Source organism: Fulvia fulva, chromosome 7 (genome assembly GCF_020509005.1).
Source record: "Fulvia fulva chromosome 7, complete sequence".
In the NCBI taxonomy this organism is placed as follows: Eukaryota; Fungi; Ascomycota; class Dothideomycetes; order Mycosphaerellales; family Mycosphaerellaceae; genus Fulvia; species Fulvia fulva.
Genome location: NC_063018.1, coordinates 2,893,447 through 2,911,808, shown reverse-complemented (window position 1 = coordinate 2,911,808; position 18,362 = coordinate 2,893,447). Strand labels below are relative to the sequence as shown.

The following is an 18,362-nucleotide window of genomic DNA, read 5'->3' as shown; positions in this document are numbered from 1 at the left end:
TGCTTACCAGCTTTGAGCACAGATTTCCTATATCAACCCAGTGCCTCTCCCGCAGTCCTTTCGATTCTGTACCAAGACAACATATCGTGGACTTCGAGAAAAGAAGACTCTCAACTCCGTGACATACCACAAGACTTCACCAAGCTCACCGACAAGATGGTCCTCATGCCATCCAACATGTGGCACAACGCTCAGAATCCGGCCGTCCCATACCACCAGCGTCACGCCATGAACGATCTCGACGACCTGGACATCGAGCTCGGCACTTACAAAAGTCCCGACACCGTCGACCAGCCCCTACCAGCTTACAACAACGATGGCACGATGGCACCTTCAGAGAAGGCAGCTGGACATGCCAGCGCCCAGCAAAGTCTTCCACCTCGCCCACACGCGGCCCGCCTAGCAAGTCCTCGACCAACGTACGTCCCTCCGCAGGCAGCCCGGATCTCAAGCTTCACCCGACGACAGCAGGCCCTTCCGCCCCGCCTCCGCAAGGCAAAGACGAACTGGAAGATCGTCGCATGCTGCGCAGCGCTTGGCGCTCTTGCCAGCGTAGCAGTCGCTACCTCGTACTACGGACCCTCGACAGCGGGCACCTGGCTCCAATATTATAAAAGAGACGGCGCCCGTCTTTACGAAGCCGAACGCATCAGCAACACTCATGGCCTCTTCTCTCATGGCTCGAAGCGGGACGTTGTCCCCGACTTCACGCTCGCTGCGGATCAGCACATCAATGATGCCGGCGCTCTCCTACGCGAGGGCGTTCCCCTCCTTGAGGAACTCACGACCTCGACGAGCGAGAACCAGAAACTTCCAACCATCCTCGACGTTCCCTTCCCCAAGGCTATTGACCCTCAGATGAAGTGGTACACAACTCACTGCGTCCCCGCCCTACTATACACCACTATCAGCCATCAGAAGCCCGAGTACAACGACTCCGAAGACGCAGAGATGTGTCCAGTCGTGACGGAATGCTTGACCAAAATCCTCTCTGCTAAAGTTCACGGAGCCGATACGAAGTTCTCTGGCGATGGCATCTGCCCACTCATCGAGAAGAAGTTCGGTGAGAAGATGCACGCTCTGGAGCGCATCAACCCCAAGCTCACCGCAGCGATTGAGACTTCTCTACCCAAGATCCTCCTTCTTCTTGGCGATGGCCCTCCCATCGCGCTCCATGCTGATGGTAATAAGATGTCCAACCTCCAGGCCTTCCTCACCACCCTAGATCAAGAGCTGCCAGATTCGGAATTGAAGCAGAAGGTCTTCACCACTCTCAATATCCTCGTCCTCTACAAATCACTGTCGCCCTCCGACTTCGCCGACCAAGTCCTCGCAGAGATCAATTCTATTGACAAGAGCCCGGAGCGGGAGCATCTGAGACCCCACGTTACGAACGAGATCGTCTCCATGCTTGAAGACGTCGCCGAGGGCAAGGTGGGATCTGAACTTGACGCAAAGAAGTGGGTCATGGAGAATGTAGCCAAGGTGTTCGGTGAAGTCTTCCAGAACTTCCATCTGCAGGTGGAGGGCTCCATCGGACCGCGGGATTCAGCAGACGACGAGATGGCAAAGCTCAATGAACTAGTGGAGGGACTGTTCGTTGATGACAATGGCGAGGGCCAGATCACAACTGGACCATAAGCCTATGGGTGGCAGCGCAAGTACTGCCGTGATGAGTGGTGACACAGGACCGAGAGCGCTTGTTGTTCGTTGCATCTCGACTTAAACTGTGGTGCGCTTTGTAGTTCTGGTACTCATACATGAAGTTCTTGTCTGTCAACTCCGTGCGAGTGTGAGTACAGCCAGTGGTCGGGGTGTTCATGGTGTGGTCTAATCGACTCCATATCGGGTATTGACATCTTCTCATTGCTACACTGAGAATGATTGGTTGACTCTTTCGTACCTCAAAATGATGAAACCATTCGCCAGAGCTTTGCTAAAGACATCTAAGTCAATTGAACTAGGCCACGCAACACGACGGCTGCCATTTCTGCAATGAACAAGGGGTTGAAAGCCACAGTAATACTCTTGACGATCATGCTCGACGTGACAGAGGGCGAAGGTGGTGATTGGGATATGTGACGATCATGTGGGCCACGCGAAGTCGCGTCATTTGTCGTTGTCGGATCATATTGGATGGATATCATGAACTCATAACTAGGTATACATCATTCTCCACAGCCACTACTGCGCGCCGGAAGAAGTACCATCGTTGGCACCTGGAAGTCCCTCCTCATCACCGGGCTCGGTGTATGTGCCACTCGACTTCGCAGCACCACGTGTGCGGCCGTCCACGATGTTGGACTCGTCGATAGCGTCGCGATCGTCACGCTCTGCAATAACCATTAGTAAGTGTCGTATGCGTGTGGTCTTGTGGTATCCACATACGAAGCTGCTCCTCAGAGTTTGCGACCTTTGGGTCGTCGATTGGATCCTCTACGGTAGCACTGTCGCTCTGGACTGGAATGCCATATTGGTTCTGACCAGTACGACTGGTGTAGTCATTGTCGCCAGCATCGCCTGCTGGAACATCACCGCCGGTCTGGTCGTTCTGTGCCTCGTAGTTGTCCTCGGCGGCGCGAGTGTCATTGGAAACGCTGGACATGTTGATGGTGTTCGGGTGGGTATTGAGACTGAAATGTGGAGTGTAGTCTGTAATGTCTTCGTGGAGATGAGGCTTGATGATAGAAGATACAGAAGAGATGCCTTGAGCACTTATACCACTGCTGTGACTCTCATCGACAAGCCGTCGACTAGATGAGGTGATTATCGACCATGATCGTGACAGACGTCACTTGCGCCTTCGCGTCAATAGTTCAGTATGCTATGTCGCTCTGTTTAGGAGTGAGGTGGTCATGCTGATGTCAACAGCACCAGCAGGAAACAATGGTCTGGTCGCCATGCGGTCCGTTGCATATATCTAAGAGCTAGTCCAGCAAAGTCAGTCGCCATGTCGACTCGTGGACACGATCGGGTCTGTTTCGCGGACAAGACGATCTTCCAGCCTCCTGTCGTTGCCCCCGAGTGTCTGTCGTTGTGAAGAACGTCGTTATGAGGTAACAAGGCATCAATCAATGTGCTGATGGTTATCAGTGGTTGGTCAGGAAACAGAACGTCAATGATGTGTGCAGAAAGGCTAGCGCAGGAACAGAAGGTTTCATCTTGCATTGAATCCCTGCAAAGCCAATCTAAGATCTGAACTTTATGCGGGCACTACCGAAGACGATTGGTCGGCACGCTTTGTTTGTGTGTACGAGTGTTCGAGTGTGTGACGTTGTGGTGTCGTGTGAGATCGCGCCGTATATTAGTGGTGGTCATGAACGATGAGCGAGACTGGAGCATCGCCTGACTCTATCTATTCATTACAGTGCACATCGTCGCAGGCGCAACGTCGCCGGGTATCGAGCTATCAAAAGTACAATGCTGATCAGGAGGGTGGTAGGTTGCCCTGTAGTACAGTCGTCGTGCCGGACGAATGGTATTTGCACGTTCTTGGTGTGCCCAACGCCAAAATGCACGTGGGGACGACTTGCGCAGGTACGCAGACCGTGTTCGCCGGTGGTGTCGGTATGGGAAAGCTACTCGTCGTCCTCCGCGACGGCAGTAGCCTTGGTGGATCTACCCTTGCGCTTTGGCTTCGCTGCGGGCTTCTCCGGCACATCGTCAAGATCGTCCGCGACATCAGCAGGAGGTGCTGCTGCTTTCTTGCCACGACCCTTCTTGGGAGCGGCCTTCGGCTTCTCAGCCGTGTGAGCTTCGGCCTCTTCGCCTGCTTCGTCGGGTTGGCTGTCCTTCGGCTTCCTGCCTTTCTTCTTAGCCGGAGCCGGCTCAGCTTCCTCGTCGACTGGGTCTTCGGCCTTGGATTTGCGTGCTCTGGGCTTCTTCGCTGGCGGTGCTTCTGCCGCCTCTTCGTCTTCAGCCTTGACCTTCTTGCCGCGAGCTTTCTTGGGTGGGGGTGCCTCATCCTCATCATTTTCCTCGTTGGCAGCCTTGCGAGCGCGCTTTTTCGGAGCTGGCTTCTTGGTAGTAGTGTCGTCCTCGTCCTCATCGTCCTGTTCCTGTTAGCAGCGCCGCGATTGCGAGACGTAATTGACTTACATCTGACTTCTTCTTCTTCGCTAACTGCTTCACGAACATGCCCTGCATCGGCTTGTCCGGGTTGTAGCGATTCATCTCGGCATCCTGGCAAATATTAGCAAGACATTGAGGTGATACTGTGCAGAACAACTCACGCCCTTCCAGTCATCGTCGTCAACATGCTCGTGTTCCAGAGCCCGCTTGACCTTTTCCTGGATTTCCTCGGGAATCTCTTCAAGTCCATCAATTAAATCCTCGTCGCCCTCGGTCTTCTCCTTCCAATTGTGCAGCATGGTGGGCGTGACACAGCCCCTGTAGTCACGTCAGCGAGGGTAGGTGCGGGCATTGGGAGGTAACTTACCAATGCCGCCACTTCCAGCTGGTGTGCTCCTGGAACACGACTGTGACGCCTACCCTGATCTCGCCTGATCGCACAGTGTCAGCCCGCGGCTACGGAATGTACATGTAGTTCCCATCAGAGGATGATTTACCCTTGCCGATCTTGACATTTTCCTTCTTGCAGTCGGTGGCGGTACATCCTGCGCGGCCTTGCTTGGCGATCTCTGATGATGGTCAGTGATTGGAGTTTACCAGTGTGAGTTGTTTTCCGATCTCGAGACTGACCAACGCGATAATTGCCCGACATTGCGGCAGCTGCAGGTGCTGTCTGACGCTGGGAATCGAGTTTACGGCGCGTTCAGACGCGTTGTCAACCGGGTAAACAGAGTCCTGCACTGGTAGCCGCCAAGGGCTTGTGGGTGGTTTGAGATACGCTATCGCGTTCCTGGTGATGTCGTGCGGTGAAGGAAACGATGGATGTTGTATGGTGGTTGAAGTGTTGGCGGAAGTTGTTGGTTTCCTTCAGCACAATTGTTGTCTCAGGCAGGCCAGGCAGCCGACTCCCGCTTGGACCAGCGCGCGATTCTCGAACGTCATGTCCCTGGACTTTTTCGCCTCCGACACTCTTCTTCCTCTCATCACAACACAACGATGCGCTTGCGCAAATGAGAAGATGGAACGGTCTGAGAGCGCCTACAGTCGCATTCAACACGCGTGGGCGATGTGTTAGGCAGGTGTTGTGCCCGCTACAACACCTTCGACCATACCAGCAAGCCACCGCGAATGACCGCCATCGAGATGCCCCAGACCAAGTCAGGCCAAACAGGAATACCACAACCCTTTCACAGTATGCCATTTTCAGCAGGATCAAAGCACCTGAACGTCGTCTGGAAGAGTGGGCCGCTCTGCTCGATGGAGCATTGCCGCCGCACCTCCGCGAATGGAGCACAACGCCGCCCTCCTTGAGCGCTATCGATGCTGCGGAAATCCTGCTGGCAGCGCAGTACCCCTCCGAACCTAAAGATGAACCATTCGACCTTTTGTTTCACCTAGGGATGGAAAAGGGACGATGGAGTGCAGTCGTCTGGCTGATCAAACGATTGGTCGAGAAGTTCGCTGTGCGACACGAAGAGGATTCGGGCTTTGCAGCCGCCAACGCAATGTGGAATATAGGTCGCTCTTTGGAAGCTGCCACTGATGGGCGCGTGGGTGGGAGAGCCGAAGCTCTGGCACTGGACTTTCCACTAAATGACGCATCGTCTGCACGTGTAGCAAAGGCCTCGCTCGATGAGCTTACAGCTGGTCGCACAGCGGACTTCGCATCCCTGGAGAAAATGCAACACAACGCATTGGGCCAAATATGGCGTACGCTCGGTGCCATGACCAAAGTATGCGCTGGCGGCGATATCAGGGCAGAAGTCCTGGAGATCATTGCATACCTTCATCACAAAGAGGTCATGCCGGTATCCATCTACCACTCCGAACCACATCCAGATCCCTCTGCTGTGCAGCAGCCACCATTACTGTCACTTCTCTCGTCCCGCATCCTCACATCATTGTCGGATGCTGCATGGCGCGCCCACGAGAAACTCGTGGTCGAGGAGGCCAAGGCAAACGACGCGCGATATCTCGGCCTTCGACCCGAAGTGCCTGGCTCTGTCTATCGGGTGCGCGTTGCAGGTCTACGCATCGAAGTCTGGATGGAGCTCATATTATGGTCATGTCTTCATGGAGGCTGGGCAGATCAAGGCGCTGAGATCCTAAACATGATCTCGTATGATTCTAGCTGGACAGCAGTCTCGTGGCGAGAGTACGCTCGTTCCATACATTCTGGTAATCGCTTCGATGAGTCCTGGGAGTATGCTTTCAAGACAAGAGCATCCTCGAGCATGGACGCACCTCAAGGAGAACAACTTCAAGTCGAGCGAACTGTCAGTGCAGAAGTTGTAAATGCATACGTCGATGCAGTCGCTTGCACTGTGCACACTGGGCAAACTGATCCAGAGTTGACCATTGCAAGCACCCACAAACTGTTGCGCAGGCTCAAAAGTTTACTCACAAGATCAAAGTCTCAGCTTTCTATCAGCACGGGCTCATGGGATGCACTGATTCTGCGTTCGCTGGATGCGCAAGGTGTGAAGTTTGAGGCCAATGCCATGGTATCGGACATGCTAGTATCACTTTCGCCTGGACTCGATCAGGGCCTTGAGCGGAAGAATACCCAGGACCTTCCTTCGTATGTTCTGGACGGTGGTATGGCCATGCAAGGGATTTTGCACAGGGTTCTATATGGGCAGATCGCTAGCGGTAATTATGAAGCAGCCGTGGCAGCATTCTCGCGCATTCAAAACCGGGCGGACCGTGACAAGAGGACATCGCTTGAAAGCTTCATCGGGCAGGGACAGCCGCTGAGGCCCCTCTCCGAAGATGATCTGTTTACGAGCAACCTCCCGGGAATCGAGTACCCAGCATTCGATGTTCAAATCCCGACCAGTATCTTGGGATCCTTTCTCGATCTCGTCACGAAGGCCGAGGATTGGCATCTCGGTCGATGGCTACTTCACAATGAAGACGTTGACGGTCCCTTGATCAGATCAGAGATGTATCATGACCCCTTCCTTGAACCAGCAGTGATTCGCTACGCAGTGGAGTCCAATGACAAAGGTCTTCTCGCCAAATTCAAGGATCGAAACTTGCGTCCAGAGTCGCTACGGGCTATATTTGATACTCAAATCGAGGCGAAGCATTGGGACGCAGCAATCAAGATCTTAAAACTTCTATACGAGCGTCGCAAGAGCTGGAACATGACCAACCTTGCGCGTGTGGCGCGCGTGATGCTGAAGGAACTGGCCATGCTTGCTACCGGCGACATTGGCGCCGCACGTGAATTCGAAGCAGTCAAAAGGGTGTTTTGTGACATGTGCTCAGGGCGTTATCTCAGCCATAAACGCATGACGGACGCACATGCACTTAACGTCAGAAATCTGCTTGTTGTGCTTGCCGCCGTCCGAGAACCGTTGGCAGAAATCTGCCTGGAGATCATGTCGCCGACCAAACGACGCTATGATTGGTTCTCGCTGAATAAGACGGATTTCAATATCGTGCTCAGCGGCGTTGTAGATGTGCATGGCAGTGCCGCGGGCCGGCGTCTGCTAGAGGTGTTCTGGCCGCGCTCCGCTCGTAGTGTCACCGATTCTGCAGCCCGGATGTCGCGAACGCGAGGCCATCTTGCAAGAGTGCCTGGAGGCCGTCCAGATCCACTTGATAGTATCGAGCGCAACAGAATAGCAGTTCGTGTTCATGAAGGAGCTATAGATGAGCAAGAGCTTGTCGTGTATGGGGGCCTAATTCCTAACAGCGAGACGATCCTGATCATTCTCTGGAAGGCCCTGACGGAGGTTGGTTCCAAGCAGCAAGATAATGCTCATTCCGCGGGACATTCTGCCATTACTGCCGCTGGTGATGATGACGATGGCGCTGTCCTTACCTCTAAAAGCATGGTCGCTTGGGGCATTCGGCGCTTGGCAGAGTTACCATACGTTGACATCAGTGTCCTCGAGCAGATAGATGGCTTTTTGGCTGCCCATGAGATGCACGACCTTCGAGCTCACTTGTCTGAAATCGTGCACGATGCCAAGCGCGATATCGTCGCGGAATTTGAAGAGGAAAACCAAATACCCCATTCCTCTGAGGTCGATGGCCATTGAAAGGGATCAGATGCAAACAAACCTGGTCAGCCCGCAGCTTAGCAACAAGTCATCCGTACGCTTCAGCATCGAATCACTTTCCATGGCGCGGGTCCTGACTGATATCCGCCTATGGCACATTGTCAGGCTGTATTGGTGTACTTTGCCTACACGGCGAGTGCCCTAATATCACCTCACAGCCTTGGCAGCGTTACTTGGTAAATCGCTGCTGATTTGCCTGTCAGCAGATCCATGTGGGGTCAATGGCTGGCACGTCGGCTCGGTGACTCAGAACAGAAGGAGTTTCGGGAACATCGCAATGAATTGCATTGCTCGGCAGCGGTCGATGACTCCGACAACAATGCGTCGCATAACATTCGAAACGCATCGCGAACAGAGTGCCGTCTGTTTGAAGCTGTCTTGACACTTTCGCACGCATTGACACAATGGTCGTCCAAATCATGCCTTTAGCTGGGGCAGACATACCAACCTATGTTCGAGTCGAGCTTGAGGCTTTCAGATCGCATCCAAGGATATCTATGCTATGGCCAAATGGATATACCGACGACTTGTACGCATACTACGAAGCGGGGAAGACCAAAAGCTTTCATGAGCCTGATACGCGTTTCATCAAAGCTGTCGATGATACAATGGGCGAGATTTTGGGAGTCTCTGAGGTTACTTTCGCCCTTGATCTAGCGAAGAATGCGGCTCGGTCTCCGCCATCAACAGATGAGCAGCCACCAGCAAACTGGCCAGCGGGTGGCAACTGGGAGCTGAAGCGGTATTTTAAGATCAACACATTCCATCTGCTTGCCGACTCATTCACGGGGAAGCCATACATACGTATGTTCAAAGCCTCGGGCATGATTGACCAGCATTGACGGAGCTCACAGTGGTCGATCTTCTGATCGTCAACCCGAAGTACCATCGACAAGGGATCGGGTCAAAGCTTCTCGACTATGCGACTAATGAGGCAGATCAGCGAGGTGTTCTGCTTGGTCTGGAATCCACACCTGCTGGGTTGTCGTTGTACCATCGTCACGGGTTGAGAGAAGCGCAAGTCATCAAGGCTGATATGAGGCTCTTTGGTGTGATGCATGAGTATGACGAGGAAGCGGCGAAGCGCGTGTGGATGGTCAGAGAGCCTCGTATGCAGACTTGATGAGAGGGAGGGGCTTGATCGGCTGGTACGATCGACCGGTCATCGTCTATACACTGCAGCATGTTTAGATGGCAGTGAAGGACTGACTCTAGAGATTTGTGATGACGACATGAGGCCAGTGGCCTGGAGAGTCTAGAAGCTTTCTCCATTTCTTGTAAGACTTACCACATTGAGGCTAGCGCGGATTCTGCGCATGTGAGGGGATGGTGAAAACGTTTTGTCGCCCGCAGCATGGCACATGGACTCGCCATGGCGTAATGATGGCGATGTCATCTTCACAAGACAATTTCAATGTTGTTGGCGTCGCTGCCGATTACTCCGTGCCTCCCCTGCCAGATCGGCACATCGTTGCCGGCACCTCCACCTCATTGGGCCGACGTGCGGTTCCACGAAGCTTCTCCGTCACTAGGAGCTCTTTTCCTTCAAACGGGCACACGGTACACCCACACCTCACGTATCATCATACCTTGTGTTGACGGAACCTGCTCAATTGCAGCTCTCCACGGCTATGTCGGTGGTCTTCATCCGCGTAAAATACCGCGTGGCATTGCAAGTCTTGCTCGACCACAATCGACCAGGATGAAGAGATAATCCAATCTTGCATCAAATTTCCCGTCCGATCATCTGGCCTCAAGCTCGTCTGAAGAACTACCAGTGCAATTATCAATAATGGCAGCAGTGGATAGACTGCACTTGCCTGCGGAGCGCTCCGACAGAGGCAAGCACGACCGCCACGCAAGCTTGAGGCACTTGCCAAATGGACTCACTAGCTCCAATGGCAATCTCACTTCACGACCACCATCAGTCAATGGTGAGAAAGGCTCTTCTGACGTTCCCGGAACTCTTCGACCTACACGGCCTTCAATGCACCGGAACTGGAGCGCTCAAAACATGAGGCACAACATATCGCTGGAGCACCTCCACGTGGACCTTCACTTCAAGGAAAGAATCAAACACTTCACATGGACTTGGTTCACAATGACTGTGAGGCCGCCACGGCTACTTGATAGCTCCAAATCACGTGGCTGATCAGTGCTGCAGATGGCGACAGGCGGCGTTGCCAACGTGCTATATCAAGGTAAGTCACACAACTCCAAGTCAAGACACACCAGCATGCTCAGTCAATACTAGTCCCATACCGCTTTCATGGCCTGTACGCCATTGGTTGCATATTCTTCATCTTCAATATGGTACTCTTCCTCTTCAACGTTACCATGATCTCTTTGCGGTTCTATCACTACCCGCACACATTCATGCATTCCATTCTGCACCCGACGGAGAGCCTGTTCATACCAGCCAGTCTGATCAGCATCGGAACGATTCTCATCAACGTTAGCCAGTATGGCGTATCGCAGCCGTCGACTGGAGAATGGCTACTCAGCACGATGGTCGTTCTGTTCTGGGTATTCTGCGGACTGGCAGTATGCTTCAGTGCAGGTATCTACTTGGTCATGTACGTATTGAGCTGGAGTCATGATTTGTAGGAACATACTGATGTCGTGCAGGTGGTCCACTCAGACGTTCACCGTCGCTCAGATGACCCCCATATGGATCTTCCCGTGCTATCCTCTACTGGTGATAGGACCGCACGCGGGCACTCTCGCCAAACACCTCGTCAATCGTCCAACCGATGCGCTCACTATGATCCTCGGTGGATTCGTGTTCCAAGGCATTGGCTTTCTGCTCTCACTCATGATCTATGCAGCATTTATCTACCGACTGATGACTGAAAAGCTTCCCCAGGAGAATCTACGGCCAGGCATGTTCGTGAGTGTGGGTCCTTCTGGCTTCACGATTTCCGGCGTTGTGTCCATGGGCCTCCTCCTTCCGAGCGTCGTGACGAAAGACTTTCTGCTGAAAGGAAATGGCGAACTTGCTGCACAGGTTTCTCAAATCGCCTCAATCTGGTTTGGTCTATGGCTGTGGGGTCTAGCACTCTGGTTCTTCATCATCTCCGTTGGAGCTCACTATTCCTGCGTCAGAAAGGGCAGGATGACATTCGCGATGACGTTCTATTCTTACGTCTTCCCTCAGACAGCTCTGACGACAGCGACCTTTGCCATCGCGGAGGCACTAGACAACAAGCCTATCGCTATCTTGGGTTGCGTCATGACTTGTCTGGTCATTGTCGTCTGGTTTGCAGTCTTCATCCTTATGGTTCGGGCAGTCATCGAGAAAGATATCCTGTGGCCTCAGCGACAAGAAGATCGTGCCGAAGGAGGCTGGCAGACACATTCCGCGAGACCCAGTGCTTGCAACGGCCGTACCGGATCACCAATATCCATTCGCCTCAGAAGTGCAACCCTTACTGGAGCAGACCAGGCACAACCGATCGACAACAATATCGAGGAGCCTTGCAGACCAAATGCGAAAGCGTCGGGCCAAGATAATACTCTGATGAACATGACTGTGCCTGTCGAGAATCCATTCGAGGCTGAGCGTAATAAGATCACTGGGCCGGATGAGATGGTGTGAACTATTTACAACGGACTCGAAGACACATGTCTTTCCTACGGATCATGGTATCAGATCACCATCCAAAGAAACAACAGGCCTGATAACACCGTCAATGCCACTGTCCCCAATGCCAACCACGTCGAAGGATCTTCCACATTCGTAGTGCTCTGTCCCACTTCTTTGTCAATGCCCTCAGGGGAGCGGCATACGATCGACTGTTCGGGACCTGGGATGCCAAGAAATGCGCACAGATCTTCCCAGTCGAGTGGCTCCTCCAACCGCATGACGAGCAACCTCTCCTTGGGAACTACTCTTAAGCAGTGCTGGACATGAGCAATATATGCCTGCCTTGCAACTTCGTCGAAGTTCAATTCACAGAATAGCTCAGCCCACTTCCGCATCAGCTGTCGCAACGGCCGCGCATGGTCAAAGTCGTACAGCGACTGGAAGAACATTGGCCAGGAGTCCATATGGGCAAATACTGAATTCTGCATTGATCGAAGCCACGCACCGGAGTTGCGATCCGTAAGAATGAACTTCGCCTCAGGGTACATGACGACGAGAATGCGTACCCAGGAAGGTCAGCCAGGGCTGAGTACTTGCCGAAGATCTTATCAAAGTCCAGTCAAGTGTATGCATCTGGCGTGTATTTAAGCGTCAGAGCCTCGAGCAAGAGATCCATATCTCTTCTGCCTTTCCTGACGTATTCGAAGCCATGGTATGTTCGGTAGCCAAGACTTTCGAGGGCGATTGCTAGGCTTGTACTGCAAGTTCTACAGCAACGTCAGTCTTGTGGGTGGACCTCACGATGGACATAGCCATACCTTGGCAATCCGATGCAGCAGACTTTGAGATTTCTTGTTGCGATGGCTTCGTCCTCGTCGATCAGTCGTCCCATCCTCTTGAGCACTATCTAATGCTGTAGGCAACTCAGCAGTGGTCGAAACGCTCGGCCTGATCACTTCGGTGGCTTCAGACGGGCGTGAGTCTGGCCACTGTTGCGATACTCTCTCGCCGCTCTGGTAGCCCCAACTTGAGTGTTCCGCCATCACTGATGCGGTTGCAGCTCTTTTCTAGAAGCTGCTTGTTAAGGTCAAAAACGAACCACTGGGCATGCCACGATGCAGAAGATTACCGCCTAGACTGCGTGTGCTGGCGAACTAAGCTCTACAAACCGCCCTGCTTGCGTCTTGACAGACATGGAAGTCCCGGTCTATTGCATCATATCTGAAACACCTGACTACCAGAAGCCGGGTATACCATTGAGTCTCGAACGCGTTCCGCCAGATTGACGCCGCAATTGCGCGTCCCTCATCAGGTTCCAGAGACCTTTCATCTTGCCATCTATAGGGTCCTCCGTCACCAAGACAGAGCCGTCTGCAGCCAACATACGAACTTCAGTTTGCGCTTCGGTCCCCCAGCCAAACATTACTGAGATATCGCCTCGCAAGAACCTAGCAAAAGGACGCGCAAAGTTGGCCACGTCTTGTCGCTCCCTTCTGCTGAACCCAGCGCTCCAGCCACCATACCACCATATTGGCATGTCTAAGATATGACTGATGCCAGTATCCGGATTGATGTATTCGTCCATCCCTTTCGGCCTCCAAGCTATATGATATCTGAGCACATCCTGGCTTGTCATCCCGCCTTTGAAAAGAGAGTGCGCAAAGCCTCGAACGGTCGCATGGCATTGAACATCAGCCATGATCTTACTGTAAAGCCACGGCCAATCGTTGTTATAGGGCGACTCGTACCTGGCCGCCAGAGCTTCGGCAAGTGTCTCGGAGAAGGTAACACACAATCTCAAGACAAGCGAATCGCGACTGTGCATCGCCACTAAGCTTTGACCTTTCGAATCGGGCTGCTTATCCATGAAGCTATAGTAAGCGTCCTCATTGCTGGTGTCACCAATCAGCACCTGAACGTTACGAGCCTTGAGTCTGCACCCGAGCTCCCCATTCCAGATAGATGCCATGAGCTGTGCCGGTATGAAGCCACCAGGACCATCGGTGACTGGATCGAAGGTGGTTTGCATTGTTCTTGCGACTTCGAGAAGCTTGTGGCTGCTCACACCTCGCAGCAGCTTGACCCTGTCTTCCGATGGCAAATCATCATCAATATTGACTCGGCGACAAATTTCTGCAAATTGCGCTCTCGGCTTGGACGATTGTGCGAATACAGGCTGTACACCAACCGCTCCACTGAACAAGAACGCTCGCCGTATGAGCGGTTTGCTGAAAGGCTTGAAGGCATCGTAATGAAGCTGGTATGCTGTCGCCGCACCGAAGCCACCTACATTGATGCAGTGCGGATTGCCGCCGAAGAGGTGGATGTTGGAAGACGTCCATTCGATGGCCATGCGAATGTCCCACAGACCGAAGTTGCCAGCGGCTGCGAAAGGATCGCTTTTGATGTCCTTGCTGTCTAGCACGAGCTCTTCGCTGGCCAGGAAGCCGAAGAGTCCACATCGGTATTGTGCAAAGACTATGATGCGCGGGTTGTCCTTGTTGTGCTCGCGGAAGATGTCGATTGGATCTACGAAGCGGTGCTGTAGGCCTGGGCAGCTTTGGAAGTCATCGCCAACTGCCGAGTGTCAATCGATATGCATCCACCACAATCGAGAATCGCTTACTGATCTGGAACTGTACTGGCCAACCTCCAGCTGGTCCCTCGCCGCCTGCTGGTACCCAGATATTGATGAAGAGGCAATCTTCTTCCATATCATTCTCCGTTGCTGGCGGACCAAAGTAACTGCCAAGGTTCACCTCCGGCACAATCAGAGGGCAGATCGATCCAACTCCTCGATAGTCCCTAGGTCGGTTGTTGCCATCGCTAAAGAGCCAGTCGTGAGGTAATGGTTCTGGCTTCCTCCATCTCTTTTCTCGGACGGGTGGGACTGCATATCGAATGCGGGTGTAGCGCCTGTAGAGTGGTCGATTGGTCTCAGCATCTGCGACCTCTGTCCCGATCAACGATCCACGAGCTGTTCGCAGAACATGCGGCTTCTGCGCCGTATCCTTCGTTGTCATCGCTGCGCGAACATTGGCAATTCGGTCCTAAGTGCGTGGATGGGATGAGGCTGTACTGCCTCTGCTGCCAAGCATTGGGCGACATGACAGCACTGTGGCGCTTGTTGTAACAGCTGAAACAGCAGATACTGCATCGTGTTCCTGGTCTGCCGAGAAGTGTGCACAATCACGCTGCATGCGCGCAAGTTCACTCCTCCACTGGTCTTGATGCAGTGTTCGAAAGTCCAAATTGGGCGAAGGTTGCTGCCGGCGGACGAAGCAAAAGTGTCATTTCATGTCTTCATGGATCATGCTGGGGACGTCGTGGCGTGTCTCCGCGCTCAGGACTTCGACTGTTCTTCATGCTGTGATCTCCACTGTCCCGCAGGGCACAATCAAGCCGTCTTCAAGATGATATCAATGAGGGCGCTGGAGAGACCGGGCGGCGAGGTGTTCCTTTGTTGCATGGCCACGAAGACCAACAGCTGCGGCGTCTTTTGTCTGTATTAGCAAACGGTATTACGACTCACCTGCAATACCACTATCGAAGCACACGCACAGTACGGTCTGGTGAAGATGTTACTGTCTTCCAATCTCGTACCGATGGTCTACTACTCTAGCGCGGTTCTTTCCTGCGGAACTCCGTGTGAGCGGCCAGTCCAACGCAGCTACATGTCTCGCATCTTTCGGATTGATCTGGAAGTCACGCCGAAATCAGCGCACGGCATACCCTTGTTGCGTCCATTTGATACTCGAAACGTATCACGCGGCAGGTGGCAGGATCAGAATCAAGCCAAGAGGCGTGGTCTGAAACATCATCAGTCCAGCTGAAACGATTTCGACGGAAGCACGCCTCAAGTTGAATCACAGCCGCTGAAGGCCTCTGTCGATGGATGCCATGATCAAGATGCCGCCTTTGCAAGAGCCAGCCTTGCACGCTGGGAAGCCATTTTCGTGTGAGATCGATCATCAACATCGTATCAGATTATTGTGGCGCGCTCAGTACACATATCGGAAGGTCTTCTCCTTCTCCTTATCAGTCTCATTCTTCCACAACTCCCCATACTCCTCCGCAGTCTCGTCGACAGATGGAAGCTTGCCATACAATCTGTCTCGTCGGCGATTTGCCCATAGGTAGTACAAAGCGAGGAATCCGATCACCGCTGTCGCCACGGATTTTGTCGACACGAGGACTATCTTCGCAATGCGGAACTCCGGTGCGTCGGTAGGCTGCACGGCATAAGGAGCAATAATGTTGCCGATCGAGAAGGCACCACTCATAATTGCCATAGTACAGGTGCGTTTCGTGTAGCCTCCCACGTTCGCCGAAACCCATTGATATTTGATGGCGACGGTGGGCACGGAGAATGCCACCATGTAGATACCTGCGAGCATGACGCCTTTGTTGTCCCGTGGTGCGAAAGCAACCATGCATGCTCCGAGTAGTGATAGGCAATAGCCAATGATGGACACGGCCCAACGGTGCAAAATGTGGTGCCGGACTGCCAAGGCAGCTAGAATCGTGAAAATGAAGGCGATCGCACCGCCAGGAGTGTTGAGCAGAGCTGCTTGCTTGGAAGTGTAGCCAAAGCTCGTGATCAACATTGAGCCATACGTGCCGAGAATGCCTGATCCGGCGGACACGAAAACGACATTCATGACAAGGAGCCACACCTGGACGTCGGAGAATATGCACTTGAGTTGGCTCCATTCGATCTTGCGGCTGCTGATTGTGGTCTGGTTGATGGCGACATGCTGGAGAATGGCCTTCTTCTCGACGTCGGTGAGGAATTTGGCATTCATCGGTGTGTCGGGCAGGCAGAAGAAGGTCCACATGCCGACACATACGCTGAGGAGGCCCAGAGCAAGGAACATAATGCCTGTTGCTGGTTAGCTAAAGTCGATCTGAGTGTCCCAAGCGAACTTACGCCATCCTTCCAAAGTCACGGTGTGCACAAACTGAAAGCCATACGATATCAGGCCCCCGAGAATCAGGCAGATACCGATGCTACTGAACCAGTACGCATATCGGATCATTTGTTCGTCCTTGCGATAGTACTGACTACTGAGCAGCATAAGCGCGGGTGGAATACCTGCGTCGAAAACCCCCATGAAGATCCGTATGACCATCATGCCGGCATAATTTTTCACCGCTGCTGTCAATGCGATGATGATGCCCCAGAGAAACATACTGACACCGAGCCATTTGCCCAAGGGCACTTTGTTGAGGACCAGACCGACTGCTGCAGAGGCGACCAGATACGCCCACCACAAAGATGAAGCGACGTTGTTCAGCTCGTTGCCCTTGAGCTTCAGATCCTCTGGCAAGCCCATGATAATAGCGTAGTTAAGGAGGAACTTGTCCAGGAATTGAAGTCCCATGAGCACGAACATGATGGGCATGATATGCAGGTCAATTCTCCTGCGCAAGCGCTTGAGGTCCACGCCGGCCGCCTCCTGGTCGGACACATTTTTGAGAAAGTCGTAAGCATCGTCTACATGACCCTTCCGTGCAAGAGGATGAAGGTCGTTGGCATTAATTGTCGTTGCGAAAAGTACCTTTTCATTGTGTCGAGGCTTATCATCTTTGCCACTCTCAAGTTGTATGGCCTCTGTCACTGAATCCTTTTTGGCCATGGTCGATGGGTTCTGCTGTGGTTCTTCTTGCTGTATTCGCCGAGCTGCAATCGCCTGGCTAAAGCTGAGCCAGGCCAACGTGCTAGCCATTTATGTGAAGTGCGATTCGCTCGAGACCCAGATATTTGGGGGTTACAGATACTACACGAAACAGGAATGTTAGTTCCGCTGTCACCAACAGAGTCCGCAGGTCTCGGTGCTGGGTCGACCGTGCTGTACCAGGTGCTCAGGGTTGAGATATTTTGATGAAGCGCATTTCGAAGACTTGGAGACTTGGAGTCCTGCATTGCTTGCTCCATGACGAGAGCTTGTCATTTTCAATGGCTGTGCGTTGTCAAACTTAAGTTGTATGCAGACCTTACAAGGAGAGCCAAATGGTAAGATTTGCGTCAGGATTCTTGATCGGCCCATGGAACTGGTGATCAAGCTGCCACCCACCAAGCTGGTAATTGAACCGGCTTGATAGGCTTGGATACTTTCGCTATCTCGTAGCCACCGGAACGAGACCTGACAAGCGCGTTGCTTTTCGCGGAGTAGTGAACTACTGAGGGCCGAAGGTGCCGCCAGCAAGTGATCGTGGCAAGATTGAAAGTTTCGTGGCAAGATTGAGGTTTCGCGTCGCAAGAATAGAGGTGGACCGAGTCGTGAGTGACAGGCTTTAGAATACCGTGGAGTCATGGAGATACCAGTCCTGTGGAGCCGGAATGCTTCTGTGATAAGTACACCCATTTGCAATCGGATAATGGTCTGATTCTTAACTTACCCGTCCGTGAACTCTGTTATGCCACGAGACCGAGCGTCAGGGATCAGAAGCGGCACCGAGTGGCAATAACATTTGTAAAGATCAGTGAACATGAAGCAAGTGAAGAAGAGGCTTTGCGTATCGTGCCATAAGTCAGTAACGTGAATCTGAGGACATCATCGCGACGCACAGCGGCTCCGATGTTGACCGTCGAGGAGCATCGGGTAGTGCATGATTCTACGGTCGAATGC

At 53.0% G+C, this 18,362-nt stretch overlaps 10 protein-coding genes across 10 annotated transcripts; 4 read left to right on the top strand and 6 right to left on the bottom strand.

Annotated features, from left to right (window-relative positions):
- Positions 1-156: 156 nt before the first annotated feature.
- Positions 157-1,641, top strand: CLAFUR5_10393 (uncharacterized protein; the record flags this gene model as incomplete). The annotated part of the gene is made up of 1 exon (XM_047909541.1): positions 157-1,641. One exon carries the CDS (start codon positions 157-159, stop codon positions 1,639-1,641), a length of 1,485 nt encoding a protein of 494 aa, XP_047764843.1.
- A 543-nt stretch (positions 1,642-2,184) lies between these two features.
- Positions 2,185-2,605, bottom strand: CLAFUR5_10392 (uncharacterized protein; the record flags this gene model as incomplete). The annotated part of the gene is made up of 2 exons (XM_047909540.1): positions 2,185-2,333; positions 2,389-2,605. The coding sequence occupies 2 exons, from the start codon at positions 2,603-2,605 to the stop codon at positions 2,185-2,187; spliced, it is 366 nt and encodes a 121-aa protein (XP_047764844.1).
- Positions 2,606-3,578: 973 nt separating this feature from the next.
- Positions 3,579-4,723, bottom strand: CLAFUR5_10391 (PARP-type zinc finger-containing protein; the record flags this gene model as incomplete). Its single annotated transcript, XM_047909539.1, has 6 exons — positions 3,579-4,052; positions 4,099-4,182; positions 4,233-4,389; positions 4,439-4,502; positions 4,569-4,640; positions 4,702-4,723. The coding sequence occupies 6 exons, from the start codon at positions 4,721-4,723 to the stop codon at positions 3,579-3,581; spliced, it is 873 nt and encodes a 290-aa protein (XP_047764845.1).
- A 358-nt stretch (positions 4,724-5,081) lies between these two features.
- Positions 5,082-8,123, top strand: CLAFUR5_10390 (uncharacterized protein; the record flags this gene model as incomplete). The annotated part of the gene is made up of 1 exon (XM_047909538.1): positions 5,082-8,123. The coding sequence occupies one exon, from the start codon at positions 5,082-5,084 to the stop codon at positions 8,121-8,123; it is 3,042 nt and encodes a 1,013-aa protein (XP_047764846.1).
- A 425-nt stretch (positions 8,124-8,548) lies between these two features.
- CLAFUR5_10389 (uncharacterized protein) lies at positions 8,549-9,267 on the top strand (the record flags this gene model as incomplete). The annotated part of the gene is made up of 2 exons (XM_047909537.1): positions 8,549-8,948; positions 8,999-9,267. The coding sequence occupies 2 exons, from the start codon at positions 8,549-8,551 to the stop codon at positions 9,265-9,267; spliced, it is 669 nt and encodes a 222-aa protein (XP_047764349.1).
- A 669-nt stretch (positions 9,268-9,936) lies between these two features.
- On the top strand, positions 9,937-11,742 carry CLAFUR5_10388 (Malic acid transport protein; the record flags this gene model as incomplete). Its single annotated transcript, XM_047909536.1, has 4 exons — positions 9,937-10,251; positions 10,309-10,345; positions 10,399-10,720; positions 10,773-11,742. 4 exons carry the CDS (start codon positions 9,937-9,939, stop codon positions 11,740-11,742), a joined length of 1,644 nt encoding a protein of 547 aa, XP_047764348.1.
- A 50-nt stretch (positions 11,743-11,792) lies between these two features.
- On the bottom strand, positions 11,793-12,278 carry CLAFUR5_10387 (uncharacterized protein; the record flags this gene model as incomplete). The annotated part of the gene is made up of 1 exon (XM_047909535.1): positions 11,793-12,278. One exon carries the CDS (start codon positions 12,276-12,278, stop codon positions 11,793-11,795), a length of 486 nt encoding a protein of 161 aa, XP_047764357.1.
- A 71-nt stretch (positions 12,279-12,349) lies between these two features.
- CLAFUR5_10386 (uncharacterized protein) lies at positions 12,350-12,622 on the bottom strand (the record flags this gene model as incomplete). The annotated part of the gene is made up of 2 exons (XM_047909534.1): positions 12,350-12,488; positions 12,549-12,622. 2 exons carry the CDS (start codon positions 12,620-12,622, stop codon positions 12,350-12,352), a joined length of 213 nt encoding a protein of 70 aa, XP_047764356.1.
- A 342-nt stretch (positions 12,623-12,964) lies between these two features.
- On the bottom strand, positions 12,965-14,753 carry CLAFUR5_10385 (uncharacterized protein; the record flags this gene model as incomplete). The annotated part of the gene is made up of 2 exons (XM_047909533.1): positions 12,965-14,307; positions 14,357-14,753. 2 exons carry the CDS (start codon positions 14,751-14,753, stop codon positions 12,965-12,967), a joined length of 1,740 nt encoding a protein of 579 aa, XP_047764355.1.
- A 978-nt stretch (positions 14,754-15,731) lies between these two features.
- On the bottom strand, positions 15,732-17,369 carry CLAFUR5_10384 (uncharacterized protein; the record flags this gene model as incomplete). The annotated part of the gene is made up of 2 exons (XM_047909532.1): positions 15,732-16,612; positions 16,661-17,369. The coding sequence occupies 2 exons, from the start codon at positions 17,367-17,369 to the stop codon at positions 15,732-15,734; spliced, it is 1,590 nt and encodes a 529-aa protein (XP_047764354.1).
- Between the last annotated feature and the right edge of the window lie 993 nt (positions 17,370-18,362).